Source organism: Lacerta agilis, chromosome 3, assembly GCF_009819535.1.
Source record: "Lacerta agilis isolate rLacAgi1 chromosome 3, rLacAgi1.pri, whole genome shotgun sequence".
Lineage (NCBI taxonomy): Eukaryota > Metazoa > Chordata > Lepidosauria > Squamata > Lacertidae > Lacerta > Lacerta agilis.
In genome coordinates, this window is record NC_046314.1 from 60,237,729 (window position 1) to 60,255,305 (window position 17,577).

Below are 17,577 nucleotides of genomic sequence, written 5' to 3' on the forward strand. Positions count from 1 at the left end.
TGCCATACGTTTTATCATGATCGTGGGGTAGATGGGGCTTGTCAACCTGGGAAGGTAACCTACGTAGAAGGAAAATTCTGATCCTTAATCTCTGCTGCCTTGTGGCTATACTCATTCATGAGAGAGGCTTCAGGAGGAAAAACCCATACCCACTGCCTTACGGGACACCTTTGGGAGAAGAAAAGGCTAAGGAGTAAACCTTACACAAATCCAGAGTAGAGCCTCTAAGACGGTTGGTTGAATGGCGTCTTGTATGCCTCCTTCTGGCAACTCCTGCAGCATTTGGTGCCAAATTTATTGCAGCCCAGGACCTCCATACACATTGCCCAGGCTTGCACCTTGGGGTACTGCTAACGCTGCAAAAACTATGTGGGAGGCAGCAGCTGCGAGTTACCAGTCTGAAGCCACAGCAGGTGCTTTGATTCTCCAAGTGTTTGACTTCATCCCTGTAGGCATACTCCACTGTCCTTTGAAACAGAGGAACGCCAATGAATTGCCGTAGTTGCTTTTCTTGTGTGCTGCTGATCTTACAGTAAAATTATGCTGCAAGACCATCTCAGCATACTCCTTGAGCTATCCACAAGAGACCACACTATTCAACAGGTAATCTAAGACTGATCTATGTATTTTGCCAGAGGAGTTGGGTGTGAAGAACAATATTTATTTATTTAGTACGTATGTACGTACATATGTACGTACGTAGTTTGGAAGAAGTAACTGCACTACTTTGCAGTGGACTGAATTTGTGGATAAAGAGGAGCTATGAGCCAGAACTTACCATAACGTTCACTGGCCCCTGTTCAGTAAAGCACAGCTAGGTTGCAGTTTTTTTGTAATGTATTTCAGTCTACTGACTTTTAGTTATTTTATAAAAATGAAACTAAAGTCAGTGCTAGCAAGTCAGTCTTGTTACTTGTATAAGCTTCTTGCAAAATTGCCAATGAAAATATTCTAAAGTTACATTGGGCGTAGTGCAGGATTTTCACACTACCCCTTCCTCTGGGGGAAATCCACAACTTTGCTTTCAGTGTGACCTCTTCACAAATTGTGTATTGAGCCAGTCAATGTGTTTAGCTTCTACTTGAATTTTCACTGGCATGAAACCAAAGTACCAAGGGGAAACAGGCAGGGCAGGGCCCCAACCCTGGCTCTGAAAATATTTTCTCCTTTTATATCTGTTTCCTGAACTTACTAAAGGTATAACTGGTTAATTGTCAGGATTGTGAACAAGTATAGATCTTCTATAATCATAGCAAGCATTTGCAACCCTTTTATATACCCTACATAGGGTATATGTATTTTTCAAGAAACTTTGTAGGGATGTATTTGGCAGATTCTGAACTGGTGTCTCCCTCACATCTTTTCTAATCTCCCAGTGGTAGAAGCAGGGTGCATGACAAGGGTGCAGGGGGAGGTAAAAGAGGTAGAGGACTCTGGGTAGCTACTGGGGGAAACAGCAGCACGGCTGTGAAGGCAGGGAGCAGTTGGCTCCTCCTGTCAGCCAGAAATCTCCTCATGAATAATAGTCTCTGTGTGAATAAGGACCTGCTCCTGTGTAGAAGTCTACTTACAAGTAAGGCAAGGGAGGCAGCAAGCAACCTTGGCTGGAGAACACAAAAAAGGTGAAAGCCCAATGCTGAGCTCTGTGGTTCTTCCTGGTTAGAGACAGGATTCCAAATGAACCAAAGGCTTACCCACTTTCCTCACAGTGATTATTTATTGGCAGAAATGCAGTCTGAATCACTAGAAATATATATAGATATACTCTGATGATTTGTTCTCAGGTTTAGAAATAGTATTGACACTAAGTATAGGCTCTTCTGTGAATTAAGCCACTCCATAATACAGCAAGAGCAGGCTGAAACCCTGCATAAATTCCAATTGGGCTGCAATAACAAAACATGGCATATGAAACGAAGAAGGTGTGAATAATTAGTGAAGAGAGGGAAAGGGCCAAGACAGGTATGCAACAAAACTTCTAATGATCATATGAATAATTTCCATCACAATTTGACTCTTGCTACCATTTCAGTTCTTATTATGCTTGCTGAATTATAGCCACCCAAGTCATACTCATAGTAGTTATTTAAGCTCATTGAATTCAGTGGGTCTGTTCTGGGTATGACTAACCTTGGTCACTTAGGGTGTATATAAATTTCAAGTCACTTGTTTTTAAGGTAAGACATTTTTGCATTTAGTTTTTCTCTAATAATGCAAAAATGTCTGTTGCCCTGTTGCAAGTAACTGTTTCTTTCTTCTATGGATCAAAGAACCTGGGCTTAATTTGAAAAATAAGGGGTTCAGTGTGTCCAACCTGCCTGAGAGCCAGGCCCTCTGTCCTTTTTTATATTCTGTGGATGGACAACTGGAAACACATGTCTGTGCTGACTGGTGATACCTAGTTTGAATTAAACTTGGCAAAATGGACAAAATGATTTAATTTGATTTTTGTGTTAGTTATCTTGAAAATTGTTATGAGTAACTCTGACAACAAAACTTCCCAAATAGATTGGATTAAAAACTAAAGCTGTGTACACACTGTATCTTTAGAGCACACTCTTTTCCAACAAATAATTATGGGAGCTGTAGTTCACCCCTCATACAGTTACAGTTCCCAGCAGCACTTAACAAACTACAGTGCCCAGAATTCTTTCCGAGTAAAATAATATGCTTCTAATGTGCTTTAAAATTATAATGTGTACACACAGCATTAGTATTCTTTGTAAATGTCAAATATAACTATGTGCATATCCACACCTTCTGCTGGAGAGCCTGGAAGTGTGGCTTTATGCATCTACTCTGTGTCAAGTTTTGGTCTGCTAAGCACACTTTCTTCCTAGTATTAATGGGGGGTGCGTTGTTGATTTAAATAGGTGCAGAACTGTGTCCCATTTTTGCCTCGTTACTTTCATGTAAAATTTAATCTATGTATTCATTTCTCACTTCTAAGTCTTTAAAAATGGCATGGTATTGGGACAATTAAGCTCTATTTTTCACTGAAAATTGAGCCTGGAGATTTTAGCCGACAATTCTTTTAACACTGTAATTTATTTGGTTTCTTCTCCCAGTCATAATTGCATTGCTAACAATAGTAGAATTTTTTTTTGTCAGCAAAGCATTTATTTTGGGTTAGTACTATACAAATCAAATTTAAGATTCATTGTGGCATCTACAATGATACTAAACATAAGAGAACATAACTATCAATCTTTCAGGAGGTCTTTTGACTGATTCACTCACTCTTATGTGCACCAAACAGTTCAATCATAGTACGAATTCTCTCTAAGAGACAGAGTATCAACAAATGAAGACGTAAAGCAAGCTGATAGGGCTGGAGATATAATGCTCTCTTTGTTATCTGGCATTAGTGGCCAAAACCCAATGGTTGCGTAATATGTATGAGAGCACAATCCTGTCTTTCATCAAATTATAAAAGATTTTGGTAGGCTTGTGCACTATTTCTGGTCTAGGATAGGAAGGCTTCATATGCTCCCTGGTTATGGGAGTATTATTTTGCAGATAAAGTGAAGGGTAGCAACTCATAATGCAACTGAAGCTTAAACTAAGGTTTAAAAGTTTATAAAAGTGCATCTAGGGGGCTGTGTGTCCAATTGGTGCTCATGTACAAGCGGAAGGCCTTTTGATTCAGCGCGAGGCATCTGCTAACGGAAGGGGAGGAGGGGCTGCAAGGTGGGCAAGGAAATTCAGCAAAAATTGCCTCCCCTTTTCCTCGGTTAGTGGGTGCCTCAACTAGAACAACAGCGCTGGTAGGACAAATTGAAATTTGCCCAAGATAAATAAATAGAAAAGTAGCAACATTTGGAGTTGGAACAGTGCAGAGAGGTAGAAAATTATTTTCTTACCGCTTGTGGCATCAGTGGAATCTTGTTTGGAACTTATGCTTATGCATATGCATTTATGTATTGGTAGGTTTATGGGAAATATGGTTTTAATGGCATGTAATGATTTCATTCTTACATTGCCACTTGATTACTTAAGCATGGCACAATTAAAGGAAAGGTTACCCTATTTTAAGAAAAAAATTGTGCAGAATTTGAGGAGGGGTTGGAGAAAAGAGAAACTACCATGTGCCTTGATAACATCGTATTGTCTTTTAAGTGCTTTATGGAATCCCATCTTCCAGCTGTTTTCAGAAAAGCAGTGCCTTAGGGACTGTTTTGTGGAAGTAATCAACCTACGTGTTCTTACCAAAATAAGGACTGTTTTTGCCCATTTATTGTGCATATCTTAGGTGTTGTTCATGTTCCCTGAGATCACACTTCCGTTGAGGGGATATCTTAGAATAATAGAATTGTAGAGTTGGAAGGGACCCCAAGGGTCATTTAGTCCAACCCCCTGCAGTGCAGGGATCTCAGTCTTATTTCCCTTATACTGAAGTGATATTTGTGTCCCTGAGAAAATGGGTTATATGTTATGATTGTTCTGTGAATACCATGGGCCTCAACTGAATATTTTCTGTCATGTCGTTTGTGACTTCTTTGCAGTTTTCTGAATTATAAAATGTGAATGTACTTGGTGGTTGTAGGCACACTTAAAAACAAACCCATCTGTTTAGTTTCCTGAACAACAAATGTTTCCACTAATCTCCTAACCTCTTCACACTTTGTTCTTAGGTAAATATGTAAAAGAAGTAGCAACATGTACCAGTACACACTACTTACTGCTTCACAAATCTTTTTTTTTTTAAAGTAATATTCTCAGTGGCTATTTACTTCTCCCCTGTGAATGTAGCTCTAAAGCACACATTTAGCCTAATTTAGAGCTTCCCCCTGCCCAACTCATCTTATCCATGTGCCTTCAGATTTTTTTTACCATTAAGTTTTGGGAGGCTAAGTGCTCAAATGGCTATTCACTTGCCTAATAAAAGGTGAACTTTAGTGAGGTTGCCTTTGTCTTGGAAGGCAGCCCATGTGGAGACAAGGCATTTCACAATAATTACTGACTGGCACACATAGGATTACTGCCCTAAGAATAAAATTGGGATGCATCTTTTTTTAATTAGGCCAAATGGCCATTGCATTTTCTGAAATCAGAAGGAGATTAGCACATTGCAGTCTTGCATTTTCTCTCCCACCCACAGTTCTAAAAATGAGGCAGTGATGAGGTTTGCCCTGGACTATGTGCCTGACACACTGTAACTTCTTTTCGTGATCTCTATTTGTGTCTTATATAGAAAAAGAAGTGTTGTGTTTGTCCTGTAGTCAGTCCAGGCCACATACATCATAGTGGTTTGGCTCCTTCTCTTGTTTGTCTGCAGGTGTGCCTTCCGCTGCCCTTATTCATCCACTTGTTGGGAGTCCTAAATTTAGAAATGCATCTGACCTGTGGTTTCAGCATTTACACTGCAGAGCATATATCACCACTTAAATCTAAAAAGTTAAAGTGACATGAAATTTACTTTTAATAGCTCAACCTAGAACTTTGTCTCTTGGCACCAGAATTTGTCTTAGTGTCTCATACTGAATCCTTATGCTGGAAAGACAGATGCAAACTATTCCTTCAGTTTCTCTGCAATCTCTTTTCCATCTTCAGCACACTTCACCAACCACCTCCCTAGTTGGTTTCCTGCTTCTGTTGTATTTAAAATTTTTTGTTCTTTGTTTTTAGTGATGTGTAATTTAGATTATTCTTTCATGATTCATATTGTGCACTTGCATTAATAAAACTGCTGGCACATTTGCAAAGATACGCAGGGTCCAGTATGGTTTCAAATTGGTGTGTTGAGATTCCTGCATTGCAGGGGGCATTGCAGCCTACATTATACATTGTAGCCGAGCTCCTATTCTTGTGGTTTTGAACAATTCCCAGCATTATGGAAAGAATTTACCCTCTTAATTTTCCTTTGAACATTTTTTTTAATGAGCCCCTCATTTTTTTTGGAAGTTTCTTCTATTGAAGTCAAATGTGACACTGTCAGACTTTCTCAGGAATTGTCCATAATACATATGTTGCATTTTTGTATGTTGCATGTTTTGTATGTTGCATTTTGTAGCTCAATGTTTACTGTTCTTAATCAGTTCAACAACACTTAACATCTCGCACCAGGTCTGGGGTGCCACTCTGGTTGGTTCCATGAGCAGCTGCTCAAAGGAACCATTATTTAGGGCGTTGTGTACACATGCACCTAGTCTGTATGATGGTAATTGAAACCACTCATTATTATAGCACTTCCTCCTTAAAGTGACTCTTTGATTTCTTCCTCCATCTCAAGATTGATTTGAGATTTTTGGTCAGAGGGATGATAGTACATCCTGAGTACTAAATTACTCTTATCGCCACCCACAGTGACACTAGAGGAGTCTGCCCTTTGTAGGATTTCTAACTTCCTGAACTCTATATTCACTCCTTTTAAGGAGGACAGCAGCAAAAGCAGAGCATTTTTTTACCTGCTCTGCACTTGTCCCAGCTGCTGCTCCTCTCCTGCCTCTGTTCAGGGTCCACTGTTTGTGATCCCAAAGCAGAAGCAGATCCCCCCCCCCAGACTGAAGCATCATTTTCCCTGTTGACTTTGGAAAAGGATCTTAAGAAAGTGAAAAATCATAGTGTTGTAATTTGCTTGTTAAACCAACTTTAAGGCAAATGTAAAATCTTTCAGAAGCAGGACAACGTGTTACCCTTCTGCAAGCATTCAGTTTAGTAGAGGTGTATACTTAGAACAATACATTCATGAACAATTGCACCAAAATCAGTAGAATGCGCTCTCTCTCTCTCTCTGTGTGTGTGTGTGTGTGTGTGTGTAATTAGGGCCTAACTTTTAAGGTTTTCCATCTCTGGAAAATCTGGCTTAATACTAACCAGTAGTGATGGAAAAAAGGGGGGGGGGAGTTGAAAGTCACACTCTGAAGTCTGTTCTCATATGGTTTTTTGACCATGAATGTAATGAATTTGTTCAGAATGTGTTTCCATCTCAGAAACCCTTGCAAAATTTTGCTTGTTTCTTCAGTATGCACAGCTCCAAGTTTGCTCAATCAAATAAGATTACAATCTATTTCTCTGCTGTGTTGTCAAAACACACACTTTTTCATATTTATTCTTCACTGTGGTCAAATGTTTGAAAGCAGAATGTTTGCTACTTAAGGTGGAGACTATGCCAAAAAGTTAGTATGTAAAAAATAGCAAGTTCCTTGTCGAAAAGTTTGAGCTAAACACTTATTCCATGAGATTGGTGCATGGGTGTGTGTATGTTTTAACTATTTAACATTGCACTGCAGCATATTCTATCCCTCTGGTGTGTGTGTGTGTGTGTGTGTGTGTGTGTGTGTGTGTGGAGAGAGAGAGAGAGAGATAGAGTTAAATATTTCCACAAAATCAAACACTTTCACTCAACTTTTATCTATTGGGGAAATACTATGTTGTTTAGTTGCTTCGCACTGTACTTTAAATGCATTTCCTTGAAAATACCACACAGAGGCTAATCATGTTTCTTTGCTACATGCTATGCAGAACATAAAATTAGACACCTGGAGTTTTCCAATACTATTGCAAAGGGAGCCATAAGACATTAAGAACATAAGAGACAATGTACTAGATCAGGCCAAGGCTGATTTAGTCCAGAAGGCTCACAGTGACCAGCCAGATGCCTGTGGGAAGCAGGGCCTGAGCACAAGTGCACTTGTGATCTCCAGGAAATGGTATTCAGAGGCATGCTGCTTATGATAGCCTTTTCCCCCCCATGAATTTGTCTAAATCCATTTTAAAGCCACTCAAAGCCATTACTACTACTTCTGGTAATGAATGCCATAATTTAACTATCTGCATCCATCTTGCTGGACGTTCTTCCAACAAGGAGATATGGCTCAGCTGTTGAGCTGCACCAAAGTTTTAGTGAATGCGCCCCTTTGTTTTCTGTCCTGTTAATGTCAGCTTTAACTCTGGAAAGGTTTAAGCACTTAAGATCTCAAGGGTTGCTTCAGTTCACAGAAGGGACTCCTTTAGAGCAATGTCATTTTTTCATTTTGTCTTTGAACAGTTAATCAACATGCCACAAGTCAAACCCCTTGCTTTCAAAACCAGCTTGCCATGGGGCAATTAGTGAGGGTCTTCCCTTGGAGAAGAAAAACACACACAAGTCTCTTGCGCTTATGAAACTTGTTCCATTTTCTGCTTGAGGAACTTGCATGTGTCCAGAGACCCAAACAGAATTGATTAATTTCACAATTACCCTCTTGTCTCTAAACAGATATAATTATGTAGGCCAAAAGATATGTGGCTTGAATGACTAAAGGCTTTGGATTACGATGCCTCTATTTAGTTACAGTACTGTGATGGACTCCATGTTACAGTACTATAACACACTCTATGTGGAGCTGACTTAGAAAACCATTTGAAAACTACAATTGGTTTTAAATTCATTTTCCAGGTTATTAGCTTGCACCTCCAGGTTATAGCATATAAACACATACATTATCTTGCCAATCTTTGAAATCTCAGTTCAAAGTGCTGTGTTTCCCTGCCCCACCTCTCTTTAAAGCTCTAAATAGCCTAGAACTAGAATACCTCAACAGCAGCCTTCTTCTCAAACCAGCCTGAATGTTAAGATCTACATTCTGCCCTGGGCTTCTTTGGAGGAAGGACAGGATATACGTTTCATAAACAAATCAAATGTCAGATTCCCTGCTCTGTTCATTCTGCTGTTGGATATGTGCATGTGGTGGACAGGCCCTTCTCCTTCTTGACACCAAGACTATGCAATTCCTCCTCAGGGCAGTTAGTTTGGTTCACTTCGCTAATGCATTTGTTTCAACAAGTCTTCAGGATGAGTTGTTTTGAGATTATTGTGAGATTAAATATATTACATGGTGGCTGTTACCTGCATTTTTAATTTATATTGGTTTTTTTCTGCCAGAATTTTGAAATCTTAAACAAGCTTTATTTTAACATGATGCTCTCTTTTTGTGTTGTTGGCACTTTGATGGGGCTTTTGAAATACAAAAACAGGGTATAAGAAAATAAATGGGAACTGGTTATAAAAATGGAAATAAACCAGTTAACAAGCATGCTTTTTAAAAAAATGATTGAGGTACAAAAAAGGGAATATTTTATTTAAAATGATTGAAATCAAGTTTTCTATTGATGATCCAAATCACCTTACTTTAAAATTATCTACTCTGGTTTGTGCCATTCATGTGCAGCCTAGTAGTGTGTGGAACTGCATACATCCAAGAAGCAGCTTCTATGTTTGAAGGTTTTTTATGTAAAAAGGACCAATTTATGTTAGCAAAATGTAGTGGAAAATGATGCCTAGTAGTCATTCATAGGTACGCACCTTAAATTCTCCTGTCCTTAAATTGCATCTTACATCTTAAATCTTTCTCTTTTGTATCTTCCATAGCTCTCGGGTGTTCTGAGTGTCGTATGGTGCTGTCCAGCCCTACAGGGATTTTTACCTCCCCCTGCTTCCCTAGTGTCTACCCTAACAGTCAAGCATGCAAGTGGACCATCAGGGCTCCTTCTGGATTCATCATTCAGATAACATTTGTTGATTTTGAGATTGAAGAAGCTCCCAACTGCATTTATGACTTTTTAACAATAGGAGAGAAAAAAGTTTGCGGTGTCACTGCCAAAGGTTTATCATTTAACTCAACTGGAAATGAAATGATTGTAACTTTTACAAGTGACTTCAGTATCCAAAAAAAAGGTTTCAATGCCAGCTATACCCGAGGTAGGTGTATGTAAGACATTTTTTAAAAAAATTCTTGTCTCTACCTGTAAACCTTCAGAATTTATGTTGAAAGTGTGCATGTTTACACTGTAAACCTCCTAATCTTGTACCTGTTAGTTTCCATTTCATTGTCCTTTGCAGTTTTTCAAGGTAAGTTGGAATACGGTCCTTTCTCAGAACATTTGAAATAAAAATACTATATTGAAATATGGGGAGAAATGCTAGTGAATAACAGAATTAACTACTTTTAAATATATAATTTTATATCTGTATAGCAATTTATATATTCTGTCTGTGCATGATAGCCAATAGAAGTACCAACAGATTAAGATACTGGCATATTAGGCCAGGGGTCCCCAAACTAGGGGCCGGATGCGGCCCAATTGCCTTCTAAATCCGGCCTGCGGACGGTCCGGGAACCAGCGTGTTTTTACATGAGTAGAATGTGTCCTTTTATTTAAAATGCAACTCTGGGTTATTTGTAGGGCATAGGAATTGTTCATATTTTTTTTTCAAAATATAGTCCAGCCCCTCACAAGGTCTGAGGGACAGTGGACCGGCCCCCTGCTGAAAAAGTTTGCTGACCCCTGTATTAGGCGAACAAGAGGAAACCCTGCTCTTAATACTGGCACTGGTATGCTTGCCTTTTCCTGCTTGGTGATGCAATTTTTGCCCTTTCTCTCTTGATGAACTATTGTTGCAACTCACTGATAGCACCAGGGTGCCACTATTATAGAACAGAGTTGTTCAGATTGTTACAAATCTACTAAGTGCAGTGTTCTTTTTTTCCAGACTCCTGAAACAGACATACAGACCTTGAGTATTGAACCCAGTGGGCAACTATACTAACAAAATGCCGTTCAACATGGTAGATGAGTGAGAGGAGAGTCCTTCACCATTTCCCTTCTAGTTCTACAGCTCATAATTTAAACTGCCATCCTTGTTCACAGAGCTGAGTTCATTGTTCTGTGCTGGAAAGACATCATCATAGGCAGTAGAGCTCAAACCAGTCTTGGAGAACTGGACTTTCCCTTGCCCTCATTCTGCCAGAGTAGCAGCCTACAGACCACATAGTGAGGGATTGAATGGGTGTTGCCACTCCTCTAAGTAAAGATGCAAAGACCTATGAATATAGAATACATGGCATGTTTGTTTTTAAGGAAATGTGAACAGATTTATTCAACTTAAATCCTGAAGTTTGGAAACAAAGGCCTTTTATTTGCAAAATAACACACTAAAAGCTCTCTGCACACTCTGAAAAAGACCTATGAATTCATTTATTCAGTGTAAAGCAGTTATGCAAAACAAACCTTCAGGAATACGTAGTACTCAGGAAAAACAAAAACTTGTTTCATGTTACTGGTCTACTTCATTGTCTGATATAGTGGTTCCCAACCTTTTTTGGGGCCATGCCCCACCTATGCATCTCTAAAATCCTGATGCCCCCCATGACATATAGTTCTTATTATTCAAAAAGTGAACTCCTATTCACATGGAGGAAGCCTAAAAGGCCATTAACTTGGTCTAAACATTCTCAAATTGCCCCCTTTAAAAATCAAATTGCCCCTCTGTGAGAACCACGGGTCTAATATAAACAGGTAAAAATACTAAGTAGTTTTGCAAATGATTGGTTTGCAATTTTGTAGGAGCCAATTGCCGTGTTATATTCACAATTTAAGATATCCTAGTAGCTGATTATAGTAGCTGCTGAAATTACTTTGAATATGCTTCTAATCTGATGCATTTGCTGGTTATTTGTAATAAGAGAAAAGGTGTCAACATGAGCTTCTGTAATATTAAATGAATCAAATTTTCTTTTTATTTTCTAGTTGCTGTGTCTTTGAGGAATCAAAAAGTTATCATTCCACGATCCCTGGATGGTGATTCTGTGTCTGTGGCAAATTCCATCCAAGTACCAGAACTGAATCAGTTCACATTGTGCTTTGAAGCAAAAAAGAACAGCAGTGAAAGCAGTGAATGGAAGGTTTTCTCCTATGGTGATTCTTCTACAGAATTCTTTGGTTTTGGAAGGACAAAAAATGGGCACTTCATATCTATCTCAGGCATCAAATGTATTTTAGATGATTCACTTGACACCAATCCTGAAGAAGGAGACTTCTTCACAGAAATGTTTGAGCAGCTTTGCATTATATGGGATAGCCTCTCAGGCACTGTAGGTATCAGCGTCAAACACACGTACAGAACAGTATCCTGTTCAAATACTCATAGGAAGGTCATTCCTGGTAATGGGATGCTGGTTCTGGGCTCTAATAGAAATGATATAAAGCCTCTCAATGGGGATATTTACAACTTCCGGCTTTGGAATTTTACAATGAGCTCCCAGACACTCTTTAACCTCAGCTGCGATGTCAAGGGCAACATTGTAGACTGGGAAAATGACTTTTGGAGCATCCCAACATCATCATTAAAAGCAGAGAACAACCTGAGTTGTGGTAAGCATCTTTTATTTCATATTTCCTCTGGCATAGCTGTGAAGGTGTCACATGTCAGAAAGTAGCAGTGTTTGTAATGAAAGTGAGCTTGGTTTCCCAGAGGGAAACCTCACCTTTCCTGGGCTTGTCAACTCATCTCATAAAATATGTACTTTGCTTCTGGGTATGTTTGTTCTTTTGGTGCATCCAGAATCACATTGTGATGTCTAGATGGAGCTCAGGCATTTTAAAAGATGGCTAGCAAGATTTGCTAAATGATAAGTGTTCATTTGATTGTATTATGCAAGCCAGACTGAATAAATGTATTGCCTTTGGTGTGGGACATGTCATGCTCCTTCTGGGGTAGTTTCTCCACCTTTGGTCCCTATCCTGCACTCATTTCTCACTTGTGGCTCCTAGAAGCTGTCGGCATATGACAGCGGCTGCACCACAGGAACAGCTTCAATTGGCTGGCTAAACCAGGTGAGGGTAGCCAATGGGTCTCAAACCCTTGGTGAGCTGGGGGTGCATGCAAAGGCAGGATCCAGTGGATTGAGCGGACAAGACCAATAGGTGGTACATAGGTCAAAGAAGGCAGTTCCTGCACGTGCTGTAGGCAGAAGTAAGGGGCAGATGGTTTTCATTAACCTAGGAAGGTAGCCTATCCAGGAGAAGAAAAAGTCTGATCCTAAACCTCCACTGCCTTATGAGATAACTTTAGGAAAAGAAATGGGGCAGTCTCGTCATCTGGGCAGCCCCAGACGTCCATACAAATTGCCTGGGCTTGCACCCCTGGGAGGTCACTTCATTGCTGCTAACACAGCAGTTTGACTTCACCCTCAGAGGCACGCTCCATTGTCTCTTGAGACAGAAGGATGCCAACCATTCTGTAATCTCTCTCACATGTCCTTAAACTAAACAAGTGATAATAAAGAAAAATGAAGGTCTGAAAGTGAGGTGTAGTGGCTAGATTGTCAGACTAGGACCTGGGAGACCAGGATTCATGGCAAGCATGGAGGGGAGTCATAACTGAAGCATTGTGACTTTACCCAACAGAGCAGTTGTGTGCATCTTTAACATGTACTTTCCCCTTTCATATAAAAAGCAAGAATAGGGGTCTATTTTTTACACCCAAATGAGTGCATAGAGGAGGGCAAAGTTGCTCCTCTGCTGTCTTCGCTTGCTGTAGCTTTTAATTGGTTTTTCTCGACCCAACTTTGATATTGGGAAGGGGGGAAATGGACTGCAGTCATATGGACTGCAGAAAAGGAAATGTTTCACTCTCCTCCCTCATATATTCCTTTTTGTGTAATACAGTGGTACCTCGGGTTACATACGCTTCAGGTTACAGACTCCGCTAACCCAGAAGTAACGCTTCAGGTTAAGAACTTTGCTTCAGGATAAGAACAGAAATCGTGCTCTGGCGGCGCAGCGGCAGCGGGAGGTCCCATTAGCTAAAGTGGTGCTTCAGGTTAAGAACAGTTTCAGCTTAAGAATGCACCTCCAGAACGAATTAAGTATGTAGCCAGAGGTACCACTGTACTGCTATGTGAATGGGCATGTTTAAAGTACATACAGTTGCACCACATGTTTTGTTCGACCCTAAGGTGCAGTTTTATTTCAGTTTTAGTTACAATTGAGGAAACTTTCTTTTTCACAATTGCACCATCAAACACAGAAGGGGCATGAAGTTTGTTCGCTCCCACCCCTGCCCAGCCCAGTCTCAAATCTTTTCTCTGTCAGTCAGATGATGAATTTCACTGTCATCTTTATTTACAATAAAATAGCAGTATGCTTGTGCTGATACACTTGTGTTCCTTATAAACACTGGCAACTGTGTTGGAATCTGCAGGAAAAGGGCTTCCTTTTTGGTATTTAGCTGTGAGATTACAAAATAGATGTATGTTCAAAGGGAAGAGGTTAAAAAGATATCTAGCTGTAAACGGATGAATGTGGGGTAAAGTATAGTATCTGTATGAGAACCTAACATTAGTGCTAAAATGCTGGAGAGTTGGTCAGAACAGGGCATGGAATTATATAGAATAATAGAATAGTAGAGTTGGAAGATACTCCAAGGGTAATCTAGTCCAACTTCCATACTATGCAGGAATAGTACAACAACAACAACAATCCCATACTTGAAGATAATCATACTCATTAATTTCAGTGGATTTATTCTGCAAAGGACTAGTATTGGCTATAACCCTTAATTCAAATATTTCTAATGTTTAATTGCAGCCCTCTTTCTGGCTCATAACAGAGTCTTATTTATTCATTTAAAGCTAACACTTGCATTAAATGACTTAGCAGTGGGTTTTAATAGAAGGCGGATGATGGTAGCATATTAAAATAGTTTTCATAATAAAGAAGAATGAGCAACAAAGCACCCATGTAAGAATCTGAACTGATAACACATTATTTTAGTACTTTTACTAAGGAGTAGAAAGATGATTATGAAGAATGGAGAGATGAAGATAGCAGCAAATATAACATTATTTAAGATGTCTAAAATTGACTTAATTGAAGTTGTAGAAGGAATAAAAATGCCAGGAACCCAATTGTATGTGAAATATATTTCTCACATAACATTTTTGGTGAATATACATTTCAGATATGCTTTGTATCCGCACTGGGTTTGTATAGATGATCAAATTGTGACATGATAAGCTGAGATATGAATTGGCTCCATATACCTGCACACAGTTCTTTTGCAAATGATTTAGAATTGATTGCATCAGTTAGGTGTCTTCTACTCTCCGTCTAACAGGCTGTCTTCAGAGTAAGCCATGGGAAGCTGGTGGTGATGGGACATCCCATTCCATTTCAACCTGACACAATTTCTGTAAGAAAATACCCTCATTAATACAGGAATAGCCATGACTCCATTTCAAAATGAATTTCATGTGCACAACTACTAATAAAAGGCTGAGCCTTAACTAGAGAAGATGCACAAGGGAATTTTCTTGTTGGGGAAATTTAAAAAAATGTATTTTAAAAGTGCCCTTTGGAGCAAAAGTGATAACCATGGCTATTTTTCTAGAAAAAGAGGTGCTGGGACTCACCACGAACACCTCCCTTGTTCTTTTAGAATGGCAATGGCACCCACCTGAGAAATGCTGGAACTGAGTTCCATTGAGTTTTGGCTGAAAAAGGACCTGGTGATAACATATGTAATAGATCAGAAATTAAATATTAACAGTGTTACATTGATTATCTGTGTTGATTATTCATTTTGTTGATAAGGTTATAGAAAGACAGCCATCCTGTGCCATTCATTGCAATGATATGACAAACAATAAAGGGACCTTCCTATTTGCATATAAATGTCACTGCTATTATCTCACTCATCAGCAAACAGCTTTTATTTCCTCATACAGTTGCTGATTTTCCTGGTTAATGGACTTAATGAGCATAAGCGTATTAACATATTGACAAACATAATCCTCCTGAGAGAACAATGTCTCCTTCTGGTTTAGTATGCTGTTTGAAATTGATTCCTGTCATTTATGTAGCTTTAGTTTAGCTTTTGTGGACTTATTCACTGACCTAAAAATAACTTGTTAGTACCCTACAAGTGAGTAAACCAGACATGAATTCTCCAAGACCGTGTTCCATAGGCAGGTATTGCCCAAGACATTTTGCTGCTTAAGGCAAAGGGCAAGAGGGGGATCCATGAGATAGAAGCTCACTGGACTGGCAGTTTAGTATTATTTTGACACGTGGGTATAGGGCAGTATATAATTTCATAAAATAAAATAAATCTACCTACTCACTTTTTTTCTTAATTAAATGTGCAAACACCCTCTACCTTTCTTCATAGGGAAAGTGCCACAATAACAGACAAGAATTGCTTATAGTGTCTCTTTTTTCCCCTTTTGAAAAAGGTTCATATCTCATTCCCCTACCTACAATTGAACCTACTAGCTGTGCGAACCTGGGAAGCCTGTGTCAAGGTAAGAACCCAACAGTATTTTGTATACTTGGAATATATCTCCATATTTTGTTTGTTTGTTTTTAATTAAATGTTTATAGATTAACAGGCTAAGGCCAAAAAGGATTGTAACCAGAGAGAAGAAACAATCTTAACAGAAAAATGACTATAAGGGACATAGGATATGTGAAAGGAATGTAATAACTCACTTGAAAACACCCTTTCTATAAAATCATTTTATTATAAAACCTAACAGACAGATTCTATAGAAAGGAGGGCTAGCTTCATTTCTTCCTTTATCCTAGCCCCATCACCACCTTCTTCATTTGAAGTTAGTGTGTTTGAATTACGTTCAGGTACTGCATTGAGTTGATTTTTAATAATATTCCACCCCCCCCCCCCATATATATATTTTTAAGTAGTACTGTCTTTAGTTGCTTTGATGAAAATGTTTCTATGTTCCAGTGTTCCAAAATGACAGGCTATTATGAGTATTCTTCTTTCTGTTGGCTCAAAAAATGCATCACTTTTTGAATGTTTCCTTTGTGGTAACCTTTTAATGTTTATGTGTGGTGCTTTTTTGAATGCCATTGGGAATTAGACAGCTGAAATCCCAAGCAACACTTTGAAAATGTATCCTTTTCAAATATATCCATTTACGATTTTAATTCTGTTCTTTATTCAGACCTTAGAAGATTTAATTAGATCCTTACATGGATGCCCTGTAGAGGCTATTTTTATGCTGTTTGTAAACAAGTGTTCTTGTTTAAAGGCCTTAAGAGAGGATGATTCAGAATTTGTGTACCCACAGAAGGGCTGATATTGCAGCTGTTATTTCAGCAAATGACATTTTGCAAAAGACAGATCTGGTGTTCACTTGGTTATTGTGTCTGTTTACATCCTGAGCCTTGACACACTTCTAATGTAAATCTGTTTAAGACTGGGGTGTGGAATTTATAGCCACCTACTTACCTTAATGGCTTCATCTCATTCATCATTATAAAACTCTTTGGGGGTAGATCTATGTTGCTTCCATTTTACAGGTGAGCAAATGAAAGTTGTTCAAGATTATCAGGAAAATACATGGTTGAGTTGGTATATAAACCCAAGTCTGGCACATTAGTCAGGAAACCATACTGACTCTTTAATTCATTTATACTTTAAACAAAGTGTGTGTGTATGAGAGAGAGAATTGTGTAACTTATTCAGTAGTTAAAGAAGCAATTCCCTCCATTCCCTGTTTGTGTTTTCATGCATTATTCCATGACCTCATTAACATTCATGTTCCATACAAGTTCACTTCTTTCTCATCTTTGTTACCAGCTACTGTAAATTCCACCACTCCACCACCCACTGTTACCACTAACATGCCTGATACTAATAGAACTGATAACCAAAACTATGGTAAGAAATCCAATGTTATGTTTCATTTGTTATGTGACTGAAGCTGCAATCCTATACCCACTTGTCTGGAGTGAGCTCCACTGAACTCAGTGGGACTTACTTTTGTATAGGATTCCACTGTAAGACAT

The 17,577-nt window shown here is 39.0% G+C and overlaps 1 protein-coding gene across 2 annotated transcripts in view; it reads left to right on the forward strand.

The window, feature by feature from the left end:
• Positions 1-17,577, forward strand: part of ADGRG6 (adhesion G protein-coupled receptor G6) — an 87,496-nt gene that overhangs the window by 22,616 nt on the left and 47,303 nt on the right. The window contains exons 3-6 of one of the 2 annotated variants that reach the window (XM_033143907.1): positions 9,353-9,682; positions 11,512-12,135; positions 15,999-16,067; positions 17,369-17,449. In XM_033143907.1, the coding sequence (XP_032999798.1) occupies positions 9,353-9,682; positions 11,512-12,135; positions 15,999-16,067; positions 17,369-17,449 (1,104 nt within the window). The remainder of the gene's footprint in view (positions 1-9,352; positions 9,683-11,511; positions 12,136-15,998; positions 16,068-17,368; positions 17,450-17,577) is intronic. The other variant, XM_033143908.1, reaches the window with a different exon arrangement.